The sequence below is a fragment of the Thermomyces lanuginosus genome, assembly GCF_041956635.1.
Source record: "Thermomyces lanuginosus strain ATCC 200065 unplaced genomic scaffold VTN49scaffold_40, whole genome shotgun sequence".
Classification (NCBI taxonomy): Eukaryota; Fungi; Ascomycota; class Eurotiomycetes; order Eurotiales; family Trichocomaceae; genus Thermomyces; species Thermomyces lanuginosus.
This window is the reverse complement of record NW_027192374.1, coordinates 113,418-127,414: the sequence shown is the minus strand read 5'-3', so window position 1 is coordinate 127,414 and position 13,997 is coordinate 113,418. Positions and strand designations below refer to the sequence as shown.

At 48.6% G+C, this 13,997-nt stretch overlaps 6 protein-coding genes across 6 annotated transcripts; 4 read left to right on the top strand and 2 right to left on the bottom strand.

The window, feature by feature from the left end:
- Nucleotides 1–99: 99 nt before the first annotated feature.
- On the bottom strand, nt 100–707 carry VTN49DRAFT_5994 (uncharacterized protein; the record flags this gene model as incomplete). Its single annotated transcript, XM_069414112.1, has 4 exons — nt 100–337; nt 395–501; nt 561–633; nt 688–707. The coding sequence occupies 4 exons, from the start codon at nt 705–707 to the stop codon at nt 100–102; spliced, it is 438 nt and encodes a 145-aa protein (XP_069265392.1).
- A 6,291-nt stretch (nt 708–6,998) lies between these two features.
- On the top strand, nt 6,999–7,364 carry VTN49DRAFT_5993 (uncharacterized protein; the record flags this gene model as incomplete). Its single annotated transcript, XM_069414111.1, has 1 exon — nt 6,999–7,364. One exon carries the CDS (start codon nt 6,999–7,001, stop codon nt 7,362–7,364), a length of 366 nt encoding a protein of 121 aa, XP_069265391.1.
- A 1,716-nt stretch (nt 7,365–9,080) lies between these two features.
- On the bottom strand, nt 9,081–9,502 carry VTN49DRAFT_5992 (uncharacterized protein; the record flags this gene model as incomplete). Its single annotated transcript, XM_069414110.1, has 2 exons — nt 9,081–9,184; nt 9,244–9,502. The coding sequence occupies 2 exons, from the start codon at nt 9,500–9,502 to the stop codon at nt 9,081–9,083; spliced, it is 363 nt and encodes a 120-aa protein (XP_069265390.1).
- A 446-nt stretch (nt 9,503–9,948) lies between these two features.
- VTN49DRAFT_5991 (uncharacterized protein) lies at nt 9,949–11,178 on the top strand (the record flags this gene model as incomplete). Its single annotated transcript, XM_069414109.1, has 4 exons — nt 9,949–9,960; nt 10,132–10,264; nt 10,329–10,961; nt 11,015–11,178. 4 exons carry the CDS (start codon nt 9,949–9,951, stop codon nt 11,176–11,178), a joined length of 942 nt encoding a protein of 313 aa, XP_069265389.1.
- A 643-nt stretch (nt 11,179–11,821) lies between these two features.
- On the top strand, nt 11,822–12,284 carry VTN49DRAFT_5990 (uncharacterized protein; the record flags this gene model as incomplete). Its single annotated transcript, XM_069414108.1, has 2 exons — nt 11,822–11,949; nt 12,020–12,284. 2 exons carry the CDS (start codon nt 11,822–11,824, stop codon nt 12,282–12,284), a joined length of 393 nt encoding a protein of 130 aa, XP_069265388.1.
- A 36-nt stretch (nt 12,285–12,320) lies between these two features.
- Nucleotides 12,321–13,844, top strand: VTN49DRAFT_5989 (uncharacterized protein; the record flags this gene model as incomplete). Its single annotated transcript, XM_069414106.1, has 5 exons — nt 12,321–12,372; nt 12,434–12,451; nt 12,516–13,118; nt 13,202–13,548; nt 13,620–13,844. The coding sequence occupies 5 exons, from the start codon at nt 12,321–12,323 to the stop codon at nt 13,842–13,844; spliced, it is 1,245 nt and encodes a 414-aa protein (XP_069265387.1).
- Nucleotides 13,845–13,997: the final 153 nt, after the last annotated feature.

Here is a 13,997-nt window from a genome sequence, read left to right as displayed (position 1 = left end):
CACGCATTAGAAAAAGCAGTGCAGAGCGACGGTCAGAACCGGGTATTCAAGCGGGGCCACGGCCACCACCATTGTAGTACTGGTACCCTCCTCCCCATCCTAATCCGAATCATCATCATTAGCTTGTGAAGCTAGAATAAACATGCCTCCCGAGTTGGTGAACTTACCACCGCCGCCATAGCCACCGCCGCCGCCGTATCCCTGGCCATAGCTACCACCATGACCTCCGAATTGGCTACTGTTGTTATATCCGCCATTGCTATGGTAGCCGCCACCACCATAGCTGCGCGGCGCGTTGTTTGCGGCCCGGTCGACGCGAATGATACGGCCATCGAATCTAGAAAAACGAAATCTTCAGCCCAGAAAACAACTCTCCACGATTATTTATTTTTACTCTTGGTTGTTCATATCCTGAATGGCAGCCTCCGCGTCGGCCTCATTGGAGAAGCGAACAAAGCCGAAGCCACGACTCCGGTTGGTGTCGCGGTCTTTGACGACAATCTGTTGTCGTCAGAGATTTGTTACGGTGTCAGTTGAGGGGTGAGTATTGATCAACTGACGGCTTCCTCAACGATGCCAAATTTCTCAAATCCCTGTCGCAGGGTGTCGTCTGTGGTGTGCCATGCGAGGCCACTGAGTGATCTTGATTAGGACAACATTTTTGCTTGATGATTGAATAGAGCTGACCCGATGAATAATTTCGACATGGCGAAGTGTTGCGACCGTGAAACCTGATTGCACTAGTCGACGGACAAGGCAGCTGGGACGGTCAGTCTTGATATGCGACCGAACAAATAACTTGGAAAAGGAGCAGAAATCGTATAAATATGCTTTCAGCACAAATGCAGCAGACAGTACTTTAGTGAGGGATCTCTCGGAGGCGAAAAAGGTGTAGAGAAACAGGTATCAGTGTTGTTGCTAGCTGCTAGGTACAACCTAGGCGTCAACTGTCATAAAAATGCTGCGGCTTCGGAGAATAAAAATACAGCATCGGTATGAATATTTGTAAATTTTCACATGTAGGAAAGGAGCCAACAGATAACATGCATAGAATCAGATGAAAATTTGTACGTACTGGGTATCGTCAAAGGCTTGATGTTGGATGAATCGAAGCGAGAAAAACGTTGGAAAATGTGAGGAGGGGTCAGTGGCAGAAGAGGAATGAGGGACATGCCTCGGGTAGGTAGCCTGTAGACGGGGCCAAGTTTAGCGTGACAAAGCACAACAGCCAAAGAGGGATGACGATTCGCTAGCGGGATTTGTAGTTAGCAGATTTTGTTGACTGATCGATTCTAAACTCTTTTCGCGACATAGGTTATTGGAAGCAGCGTACAGTTTTGTTACTCAACTGCTAAACACTAGAGAAGATTCTGATTGTTTTGACAACACCAGGACAACTTAGTCTGCTGCAGATTCGCGATCGCTGCAAGTTTGGTCTGGATTTCTTGAAGAAATGCCAATGAAAGATTGAAACGACACGGCTGTCTCGGAGCTCTGAGTTCGTGATGATCGAAGCTATGAGCGATGACAAGTGCATCTAGTACTGTGGCACAACAGCACGCCATCCTCGATGGAATGTTAGCTCCCACTGTATTCGTTAAATTCATGGGTGAACCGAGCGTCGAACTATTGTGCTCTCCAGGTCTAGAAGGCCGCATCGTTCGCTAACCCTGCAATGTAATGGACGCTTCGGGAAATGACTCAACTGACCAATTAACACTGGAGAGTGCCTGCGTGTCTAGCTTATTCTCCAATGTCCCCCCTATTTGACATAATGGAAGCGGAGTATTTCGGTTTTTCTTCAGAATTGATAGTAAATGGCCACCCGAACGAGGCGAGTCCTTACCGCCCATCGTCTTGCAAAGCAATGCAGCGGAAGTAACTTGCCGGCCAGCCCGGACTGGAATAGCTTGCTGTCAGGAATAGCACATTCATGCAGCATGGCCGGGGAACTGACTATGAACCCCGAAATGAGTCGTTGCACTGCAGGCTACATTATTCTAGCTGCCTCGAGTCGTTCTCAGTTGTGAGAAATGGATGACGGGTAGAATCTAATAGTAGTAGTCCTTTGCTCTGAGGCTCATAAGCGCCTTCCAAAACTCTTCGGGCTCGGTTGTACCTTCCCGGAATTTACCACAGTCTATCAGCCTAGTGTAATTCTTCAGGCGGTATGCACTCACGATGCCATTGTCTTAGAGTTGTACCACGTTCAATTCCTACTAGCGTCGATAATTGCAGTTGGATGCGATGAGAGCATGAAGCGATGGGATTGACACTCGAGTGCAAGATCCACAGCTGGCTGCAGGAGATAGATCCCAAGTTCCGCGCAACAGATTTCTATCAGGAACAGGATCCATTCCGGCAGAACTTTACCGACAGACATCTATGTTATGCGAATGAGTCCACACCTGCAAAGTCTCACGATTTGATGGAGAGACTGCCTGGCAATCTCCGGCCGGAACTTACTCCCGATCCGTTTGCGTCGAGTACGTCCCCTGTAGCAAGGGTCTATCCTGAATCACGCCAATGGTTCTGGCCGTTGCTAAAAATTAATGACGTTAGTTGCTAGGGAACATGCCACCGGCGATGGTCAAACTCAGTCGGAGCGGCAATACAATCCATTCGAGAGGAAACCAAGGAGGAAAACCAGAGAGGGCAGATATGATCCTTGGCCAGTAACTCGGGGAAATGCTTCCGGTATTCCACGCAAGAGAATGAAAAGCCGGAACTTGAGGATAAGAAAAGGAAATTCCCGGATCAGCGACCGATTTGTCGCAACGAATGTGAAAAGCACTGGAGTGACTGTAAGCAAAAAAAGACTTGATAGCCATCTCCGGATTATAGATTCACAGATCCAAACACAGGAACATCCTGGAAGCAGGCTAGGTATATTCAAAAACGGCAAAGCGTCATCGCCGGTCCATATTTCCAAGAGTAAGTCACAAGACTGAATTTGTTGGACGGTGGCTGATGGATAGATGCCCTAAGAAGCGCCTTATTTAAACTTTGTCGAGCTTGATTTCCTTTCAAAACGAGAAAAACGAGAACGCAATGACCCAGTCAATGGCATAGAGCGAGTTGGAGCAAATCATTTGCCTGATGGGGTTACATCTGAACTCGGATGCATTCAGCATAAGCTCCAACCTGATCTCACCCATATTCCAGACCGCTTTTCTCCATTAATCGCTCCATCCGTTATTGATGAGGATATAGTAGCCACGAATGAGGCTTGCATGGGGTGGGATTCCCTCAAAGATGGACCAGAGGAGCGTACATCAGGGGCTGGTGCACGTGAGAAAGAAGGCAACCACCACGCAGATCGTCCGGCATATAATGATCAGCTAATCATGGGCAGCACAACGCCTGTGTCCTTTGGATTTGTCAACCCAGAGTCAAACTTAGGACGTCCAAATCGCATGGAGAGTGACACCAGTCCAGCCACCTCTGCGCACATTTGCACGTGCTACACGTTGGAAGATCTGAAAACCCTTGGAAATATGATAAACCCCGAACGATCAGAAGTCTCAGAATTAACCCGAGAAAAACGAGGATCCGCCGCTGAAGAGTTGATGTTATCCTCTGGGCAAGACCATACCATTCGCACAGGCCACAGTTCGCAAATGCTGTCCGTGGCTCCATCGGATGATCCGAGACAGACTTTGGGAACAAAAAGTGAACTCGATTTAGGCCCGTGTAGCGAAATTTTTGGTCCATTAAACCTTGAATTAAATGGCGCAGGAAGGTTTTCTGTTGATTCGGCTAGGGAAATCGGTGACGCTGCATGCTGTTCTAGACTTTTCGAGCCGACGGACGCAATGGATCTGCCCGAGCTGTCTAGCCCGTTGCCTTGGGGGCCCCAACGTCGCTCCGCTCATCCAATTCCCGCCTTTTGGGACAAGGACGAGAGTGGATTGGCCAGTTCACGGCAATCCAACAAGCCACCGGATCTGTTCGGGCCGTTTGGGTCTCTTGGCAAGAACCCAGGCGGGTGGTTCAGGGACCGGAGGACCGTGCCAACGGCGCCTGGCGTTTTGAATTCGAGCACAGTTCTTCCAATTTGGTATAATGATCATCATTGTGCATTGGAACCGAGGAAACAAGTGTTTTGGCGAGCGAATAAACTTTACTAGGAGTTTTTCGTTGGCCAGAACTTGCAAAAGTTGGACTTAGTCCCATTTCAATCTGGTCGGTGAGAGACCATTGATCCAATTTGTTATCAGACAGGATGCCGTTGGCCGCAAAAATGTATCCAGTTGGAAAAAAAAATGTGATAGACGACGAGTGCGGCACCGCGACAGGAGTGACTTGACCCTGATCCTTAACGACAAATGGTTGTGATGAGATTGGCATCGGGACCCTGGAAAAGCCTTATTTTCTTGGACAACATGGGCCATATTCTGGATTCTGTCGTTGGGGCATGATGGAGCGGTTGGAAAAATTTCCTCACCCCCTCACGCCATGATGCAGGTGGGCTATTCAAGGAAGCCGGACCCTCGTACACTTTTTCCCGAACCAGCGGGTAGCTTGACGCTTTGACCTTTCCAAGCACCAAGCTTCTGGAACGGATGAGCGGAGCACGGCACCTGCCAAAAATAGTATAAATTACTTGTATATGTACATTCTACTTACTATTCTAGGCCAATTTGCAAATAATTCACAAAACGGGATATTTGCAATCAACGAGTGCAATTCTCAATTCGGAAGCCCGAAGGGAGCCCTAACTCGCCAGATTAGTTGCGCGACCGAATCTTGACGGGATGAAAGCACTCTCCATGTAATATCGGGGGGAGGTCTGTGCGGCGTATTAACTTTGACAGTTACTCCGTAGATGAGCGCAAAAAAACAGAAACAGAATTTGGAGTAGTCTACCGACAGGATTTTACCAGCCGGAGCCCGGAAAACCGGAGGCCCAGGTTCAATTAAACTAAGCATATTTCCTCCTAGATGCTAATTAGTAGCTCTTCCAAACTACTACCTTCCAGCCTAGTATGCATTGGCCAGAGAGGGGGGCTATGTGCTCCCTGGTATGACTAGCGACTCAACCACACGTTCTATCGACCCGAAGGACTGGTCCTGTGGTAGCGGAACGAGGGCTTCGCTTCCCCGGCCAATTTAGCGCAATTGGCGTTGGGCGCTGATCTTTGGCAAACGCGGTTTGATTTTACGAAATTCAGGGCCAAATTGTAATATGTATTACTCCCTATGCGTCGGAAGGTAGCTTAGTACATCCGGGAAGTAGAGGCTGGGGATGTTGATCATCTGACGCCTGACTAGAGGAGATCAGACATGACTCGGCCCGTTGGCGTGCGCTCTGACTATCAATCTTGACGGATTTACAAATCGCATTATCCAACCGAAGAAGAGCAGGGATCATCGAACCGAGGCACACCACAGTTCTGTCACCAGGTTTTTCTGGCCACAAATTCTTGTGCCTGACACGCACTTCTTGCACGCATTAATAATCTGTGTAACATCAATGAAGGCAGCCGACTATGCAGAAATGCAGCTCAAGACGAGGGCAGGTCTTAATTCCAGGCCCATACTACTACAACTTCCCCAATGGGCAATGGGAACAAAGTTCAGGTACATTTGCTCTCCTCCCCGATCTCCACCACGATATATCTGGTTCTTGGAACGGTTGTTAGGGTTAGTCCCGTTCCGAACCTGATATTGATTTCCCTTTTTCTCGTGGAATCTCTTCTGCGATTGGTTGAACCGGCCATTACTTGGAGAGTCAGATGTTCAGAGTCTCTTTTTCGCTTACAGACGGGAAGCCTAACTGGGTAGCAGTGGCTGTGTCTTCGGGGAAAGGGCGTAGCCTCCAACTTTTCCCCCCAAAATAATTGCTGACGCGAACGCTAAACTGCCAACTCATCGAGCTTAGCAAGATATCGCTTAGCACAGGATAAGATTGGACCGTTGAAAGGCCGATACGATGTTTCGATGACCCGGAGGAAAAGTCTGGTTCAGTCAATTTGTTTCTGGTCCCAAGAGCACGGTTAGAACTAGCCCTACGATGATCAATTACTGATCCCGCCTCCATTTCGATAATATAACCCCGTTTTTCACCAAGAGAATCTAGACTCTCCTCAGTGCATGCGCCTGATTTCCCGCTCATAGCCACATGACTCAGATCACTCTTCAATCCTCTGCCAGAGTACGAGACTAGCTGCTTATGTTAAGAATGAACAGCTGAGAGGCTCTACCGCACGTCAATGTCCTGGCCGCCGTGATGTCATTTAGAAAATATTCGATATGATTGCTTGAGTGCTCAAAAATCTCAACAATTCATTGGTAAAAGGGTTTTAGTTCTGACTGGCGAGCAATTGGATTAAGCTCAAACCGTCCTGGGAGCCCTTTTTCCTTCCAATAAATGTCCGCGCTTTACAACAGTTCCTAGTACACTGGACAAATCGACATGTTTTCCTGTTAGGGCGTGCAATCCCTGTAAAAGCTTAACAGCCTGGCAGATCACCGTTCTACTTTCATATGTTGGAGTTGTACCCACTGAGCCATTTCGTAATTTGGTTGGCGTGGCCGGAAGACCGGTGATGGTATTCCTACCGCCTCCTCCCCCAAAGCTTCGATGCCCATACCGCGCTGAAAGCGGAGGACCTGCCATTGAGGCTCAGCGGTACTTATATCTTCGGCACAAACCCACCTGTCATGGCTATTTTCTTCCTCAATAAACCCTATTGAGTCTGTCCCCCCTAGCTGTTTTTCGTCTTGCAAAACAGCCGCTCACTATGCGCTTCGAGTAAAATCAGTCAACCCAAGACTCGATTGACTGTGAGTACCTACAGATCCCCTCACCATACTGCTGTGCAAGTCTGATATGCTTTAATACTTCAGAAATATATTGCAAGACCTCTTCTGTACAATGAGCATAGGACCAAACCTGCCGTTGACCGAACAAAACCTCCAACAACACAACCAACGGGTACTAATACTGCTTTCATACTTTAATAGATGGTTTCTCACTAACACCGACCTCACAGATGGCCGAAACAAATCCGGAGTCCTCTCAGCACGTCTTGGATTCTTGGATTCGTGAACAAATTTCAGGGCATTCGGCCGAGCCGAACCCTACCAACGGGAGTGCACAGATGTCATCGCAGCATCCTGGACCCTCCGCTTGCCACTCAACCAGCCTAGATGATTTGCGTCGCTTGGTGGAAAACTCCACAGTGTCTGTCCCCGACGACCCTTTACAGCGATTCTTGAGACCAGACGAGACCAGCGACCCGTGGGTGTTTGAACGGCTAGGTTTCAACTCGTTTGTCCAGACTCCAGCCAGTGCCACTGATTCTCATCAAGCGGAGGCCAAAGGGAATGAAAGAGAGAACTCAACGGGGCAGAACTGAGGACATGATACATTAGATTGACGGCGAATGGGCGTTGTGCTTTAGGCTTTTTTGGTTGCGATACAGGTGCCGTCTTTATTTTGTCTATTCTGTCGTTGCTATTGTGTTCTGACATGTTCCAAGGAACGAACGGAGTTGTGGAGTTATGGTCTCTTGTTCCAAGTTCTTCCTGTCGAGCATTGGATACTGAAGCTTCACGGGGACTTGATGGAATAGAGTAACTGCTCCTGTGCTTAGATTCCCTTTGGCACAGATTGGATGCATCTAATCAATGGAAAGTTAAAATGTCAATATTCGTCGCCTGTATACGTAAGTGTCCAAAACTGGTACATTTCCTACTTGGGAATTGCGAGCATTCGGGGAGCCCTAAAACGATGATGACGACATTCGATGGACCTCAAATGGATCGATCATATTCCAACAAGCACCGAAAAGTACTCGTATTGATTCCAAAGGAATGAAGGTGCTGCCTTGTATCTTTTCTAGGTTTGATCTGACCAGCCAGAGTACTATCCACTTGTTACTGAGGCTTAAAATTCTACGGAACTTTGACAGTTGCACCTTGTGAATACAGTTCCTTGTATCGACATTACAACAGGATTTCATGAGCTGTTTATGAAGATCTGCGGCTCTTGCGACTTTCACAAACTTTGCAGGTCTGCCAGCTCAGCAATTGGCCGTCGATAGGCAGCCAGTGCTATACCTCTTCAAGCCACGGAATACAGTATGTTTCGGATTTTCGAATTGCAATCGCACAGAATCGCCGCTAGTCGAATTGGCTGCATAGCTAGCTCAACAGACGAACCTTGAGGTATGTATGTGTGAAGCCGCGAAGGCTTGGCTTACATTTACCCTGGCTATGAGGTGCTGATGCGGCGCTACAGGCCGTCATCTATTGGTTATAGCTTGGCCGTTTGGCGAAGATCATGTAATGATAAATGCATGCAATATGCAAAATGATCGTGGAGACATATTGACTGTCATGGGTTAATTCCATGCATCCAGTACGAATCTGGCGCTGCTTGGGTGGGCGGCATGAACAGACGCATGCGACAGGCGAATAAACGCAAAAAGCAAGGCTCCATGGCTTTCTACGCTCCAATCCGCTATTACTACGAAGTACTGATAGTCACATTAGTTGAATGCGCAAGTCAGCTTTCACCTGCCATTTCTTTGCGTCGGAATATGTACATCATCCGACTATGAATTATTTCGGCCCTTTTGTTATTGACATGTTTCACTGACATCCCTCACAAATGACTTTGACGGAATCTCATAGAGCCCACATTCAGGTACAGTGAGACGAATTTTCTTTCTTATGTTGGAATAAAGTTCCATCGGTGCGCAAAACATGGTGATATCCTTCATGTCAACGGGTCGGCATGTTTGAAGCGAATGCATCTTGGCTAGTCTGTTGCGGCACAGGGAGCAGGTATTCGTAAAGTCACTGACGTGTCTACATTCGCCACCGAGCGTTATGCACGCCGGGAATGGCGGCTCCCATTGACAGATAGTATCGCAAACACCGCAACCGATCACATGGCGTATGAAACAGCCATCCATTCAAGCCACTATCCTATTTCGGATGCCTTTCCAACTTATGGTACGAATACTCCGCAATAATGGAGAGGCAGGATTGAGAGGAGACCATGGCAGTCGGCGATTTGATTATTCGATGATTCCGAGATTACTCCGCTTGAAATTCGAGCTCGATACTCACAAAGTGGCCGCTGCGCCAACAACTCCCGTTGATCGGAATGCCGTCTTGTCTGTCATATGAACTTCTAGAGGATATTTCCACGTCATGAACTTGGTCCACCCTGAGGATAGTCAATGGCAGGTCAGAAAAACCGGTGTCGATGTCCCGATAATCACGTACCCCAATACGCGCATTTTCTCCCAATGTACTTTCCCACGAATGGAATGATTACCATGGTCAACAAAAGTTCCAATTGTTGGAGGCTTTCCCGCCACTGCTCCTCGGCATCGGAATCACCGTTGACATCGTCCGAAAGAAAGTCCGATTCGGTAGTCGGCTCAGATGGCAAAGAAGCAATGTCATCTTCTGATGATGCCGCGGTTTGATCAGATGTGGACGGAACAATATATGCAGATGCAAACGATGAAGACAAGGACATGCTGACACTTGAAAGAGATGCTCGGTGACTGATCAAATCAGGGACCACGGTTTGAGAATGGATATCACTAAGGCCAAGGTGAAATGAATGGAGTAAGATCGGTAGTAGGATTTAGAAGATGAGTGTCAATTGCTGCAGCTGCTGTGATCAATAATCCTACCTATCCACACTGGTGTTGGGGACTGTGGATGCATCGTCCAGCAAAATGCTCCTCGACACGGCCTTCAAGAAACTCACGTGACTAAATAGTTAGGTTTCTGACTCATCTTATCACGTGATTTAGGTGGCGGATATTCATGAACGCTCTTGACGCTTGAGACAGAAAAATAAGTGCTACATCTCTGCCTGGTGTCCTTAGCATTTACAAAGAGAAATAATATTCGAACTGTCGATATCTGCGAAGCTCAAGCTTTTTCGAGTCATTTGTGAGGCGTGTTCTATGCACCATGGCGGAAACTGTATGTCATCACCCTATCTTTTGTGTCCCGCCCACAATTTTTGCCGAACTCTGATTTCATATGCACCTCAACTCTCTCCGGGTGGTGCTTTTGCTGTTAGAGTACCTCCTGGAGCTTCAAATTCAAGGCAGTTAAGAATAGATTATTGACGCTATTTTCTTGTGCGCACAGGAAGTTACCCTCCCCGAGCGGAAAGCACGGAAGTCGGTCGCTTTCAGCGAAGGCACAACCATCATGGATGAAAACGGGCAAGTAAAAGAGTCGGTCCATGTCGACAAAGAAACTGCCGAGAAGCACTCTACTGGTATGTCCACTATCGCGAGTTCGGACCTGAGCTGGTTTTTCGATATTTCTAACAGTTACAGCAGGAGTTACTTCGCCGGACAAGGAAGTTGATGAAGTGACTGAGCTCTTCAAAGGTCTGTCGAAGAAGAAGAAGAGCAAGAAGCCTAAGGAGGCCGAAGGCGAAGATGGCGAAAAGGAGGAGGCTCCTCCCGCTGGCGACGGTGAACTTGACCTGAGTGCGATGAAGAAGAAAAAGAAGAAGAAGAAGACGGATGATTTCGAAGCCAAGCTCGCAGAGGCTGGTATCACAGACGAAGGGGCGGACAAGGGGCCATCCGCAGCCGAGCAACTTCCAGAGGGTGATATGGAGAAGGGCACTGGCATTTGGGCTCACGATGCAACACAACCTATCCCATACCAGCTTCTCGCAAATCGGTTCTTCTCTCTTCTTCAAAGCCACCATCCTGATCTTCTGTCGAGCGGTTCGAAATCGTACCGCATTCCACCGCCACAGTGCTTGCGAGAAGGCAACCGCCGAACGATCTTTGCCAACATTTCGGATATCTGCAAGCGCATGAAGCGGACAGACGACCATGTGATGCAGTTCTTGTTCGCCGAATTGGGTACTAGCGGCAGTGTCGACGGCAGCAGACGTCTGGTCATCAAAGGTCGTTTCCAGCAGAAGCAGATCGAGAACGTTCTGCGACGATATATCGGTATGTAGTGACCGCATGGTACCGCTCTACGTGGTATGCTAACTGTGTGCTAGTCGAATACGTCACTTGCAAGACCTGCCGAAGTCCCGACACAGAACTCAACAAGGGTGAGAACCGTCTGTACTTCGTTACCTGCAATTCTTGTGGATCTCGTCGTTCGGTTACGGCAATCAAGACGGGTTTCCGTGGACAGGTTGGACGGAGAAAGAAGGCGTAAATCCAGTTCCTTTACTTTCGCGATGGCTACGACGGTGTATTTGTCGGTTTATTCATGAAATGGTAGACAATGACTAGATGTTTTCGGTCACCCATGTATTGCAGCAATCCAACTTTGACTCCTTTACTAGACGCTGATATTTCAGCATTGACGGCTTGACAGCGGAGACTTGCCCAACTTGAATGCTGGAAGAAGTTAAGAATACGCGTAATTTCCTAAAATGATAATTTCAAAAAATGGTAATTGACATATAAAATATAGGCCATTTTAGCCATTCTTGGCAGCCATCTGTGGGAAATGAGGCTCGTCTTTTCGCTTTTGTTCGATCTTCTTGGTGCGGGGTGTACGAAGTTCACCATGCATCCCTCACAGCCCCAGTCTCCGCCAAGCAATACGACAATTGAACCAATTATGTGGCGACAAACAATTCGTGCAGTCAGCTCTCGCACGATTTTACTCAATTGATCCAAAGAGAGGATGATCATTGACTTCTTTGGCTGCGTATTATCAGAGATGTTGATCGATCAGCAAAGCATGAGATCTCGGGGAAGATCATGAACTTCGCCACCAAAATTATTGTACGATACCCTTACGGCACGAATACAGTGTTCTCCGCAGAGATTGCACCGCACAGCCAATAGGAATGCGGATATCTGACAGGGTTGGTGTAGCTGGAGACGACTTTTCCTGGTTAGGGCTTGAGGCCTATGAGAGCTTGCTCCTTCGCGCCCAGGGTCAATCATTTCATCATTCGCCCGTCTGGGCCGCTACGTATGCCCTCCTAAATATGGCCCGGCCGCTGTTGCTGCCGCGGGGCACGGTTGAGAGCTGAGAGGCTTAGCTACAGCTCATCATCCATCTTCTCCTTTACTGCCTCGCCGATAGAGGTTACTTATACCGCAGATTGCTCTTGCTCGAATCGATTAGCTTTGTCGTCGGCATCTCTGCCTGTATCTTGTGTCGAGATAACTTCTGTTTGGGTTGGTCTATTTGCGTTGTTTTGGTCAATTGATCAGCTTGAACCCTATCTGAGAGCAACGGCCTCGTCAAAATTCGGATCGTCCGCCACTCTTTGCCATCTGAGAGAACTGAGAGAACTTGGTTGATCAGTTCGAAGACTGATAATCACGCTGGTTCCACAAATGTCGCAACCGACATTTCCTCCACCGCCGACTCAGGCGCAACAGGTGCCTCGTATGTTGATTGTCTCAACCTTGATGAAGCTCAGATAGCTAATTGAGATTGGTCGGTCCAGAACAAACAAGCCAGGCCCGTATGGAAGCATCCGTTTATTTCCCTGGTACCAACTCGGGTTTCTGACAAACATCCAACTGTAGCTTCTTTCCCACCCCCGCCAGTGTCTTCTCCGAGCTTTCCACCACCACCACCACAGCAACAGCAGCCACAACAACCACCACAGCAATTTGCGTATCCTCCACCCCCCACATCAGCTCCTCATCAGCCTGGTGTCACGCAATCACAATCTCCGCCGCCCGCGCAGCAGTACCCTCCGCCGCCGTCGTATGATCTTGCTCATCGACCTGCATCGGCAAGCCCGCAGCCACGCTGGGACGGGCATAACGCAGCTGCATATGCAGGGAATGCGAACATTACCACGACTAGTGGCGGCGACAGTACCGCCGAGGCCGCTGCAGCACATCAAGCCGTCATGGCCGCTGCCGCACAGGAGGGAAAGGTTCCCATGACTGCTCCTGTGGGCGTTTCCATGCCCTTGGGCTCTCCTCCCGCAACAAAACAAAGTCATGGAGTCCAACAACTCCCGGGCGGTGCTCCGCCTGCGGGCACTTTCAGAGGAGCCAATGCTGTTGTTGATGACGTCGGGACTTTCAACGGTGGCAGCTATCGTATCAGTCATCGTGACACCAATTCGATATTGACAATCCAGCTTGCAATGGGTGCAAAGCTCAAGGTGAAACCAGGTACGTTCTTGAGTGGCACTGTTGTCAATTTCTTTCATCATTCCCAAGAGCCTAACTAATGCGTGACATCTCTCCATATATAGGCGCGATGATTGCCATGTCCCCAACAATAACTGTCAAAGGGAATGTCCGCTTTTCCTTCAAGAAACTCCTCGCTGGCGGGATGACCGAGTCAGAGTACACCGGCCCCGGTGAGCTTCTCCTTGCACCATCAGTTCTCGGTGATATCATTCCTCTCAAAATCAAGGAGGGCGATGAATGGTATGTCGGGAAAGATGCCTTCCTCGCCGCCACGATAAGGATCGAGAAATCGTACCAAGCCCAAAACTTGAGCAAGGGGATATTTTCAGGAGAGGGATTCTTCATCTACAAGGTAGGCGGCTCTGGATTGGTGTGGATCCAGAGCTTTGGTGCTATCATCAAAAAAGAGGTATGACAGATCAGCCCATTTTCTATATCTGCCCCAAGAATCAAGTCATCTTACTGACCTTCCGCCACCAGCTTGCCGACCAGGAAAAGTACTTCGTTGATAACGGGCATTTGGTTGCTTGGAACTGCGACTATAAACTTGAGCGTGTTGCATCTGGAGGCCTCATGTCGAACGTTGCTGCAGCGGAGGGTCTCGCATGCAAATTCACAGGACCTGGTACAGTGTACCTGCAGACAAGAAATCTTAGCGCGTTTGGTGCGCAGGTTGGTGCCCATGCAGCAGGTGGTGGTGCATAACTTTGGGATGTTATGTTGCCTTCTGTCTCATAATGACGGTTTCTCTCTGTTCTATTCTTGGAAAAACTGTACTTACCATGTCGTAGGATGTTGAATTAAGCTTAAATACCAAGGTACCTAGGTAGGTGCCTAGGTAGTTAGGTACATATCCAA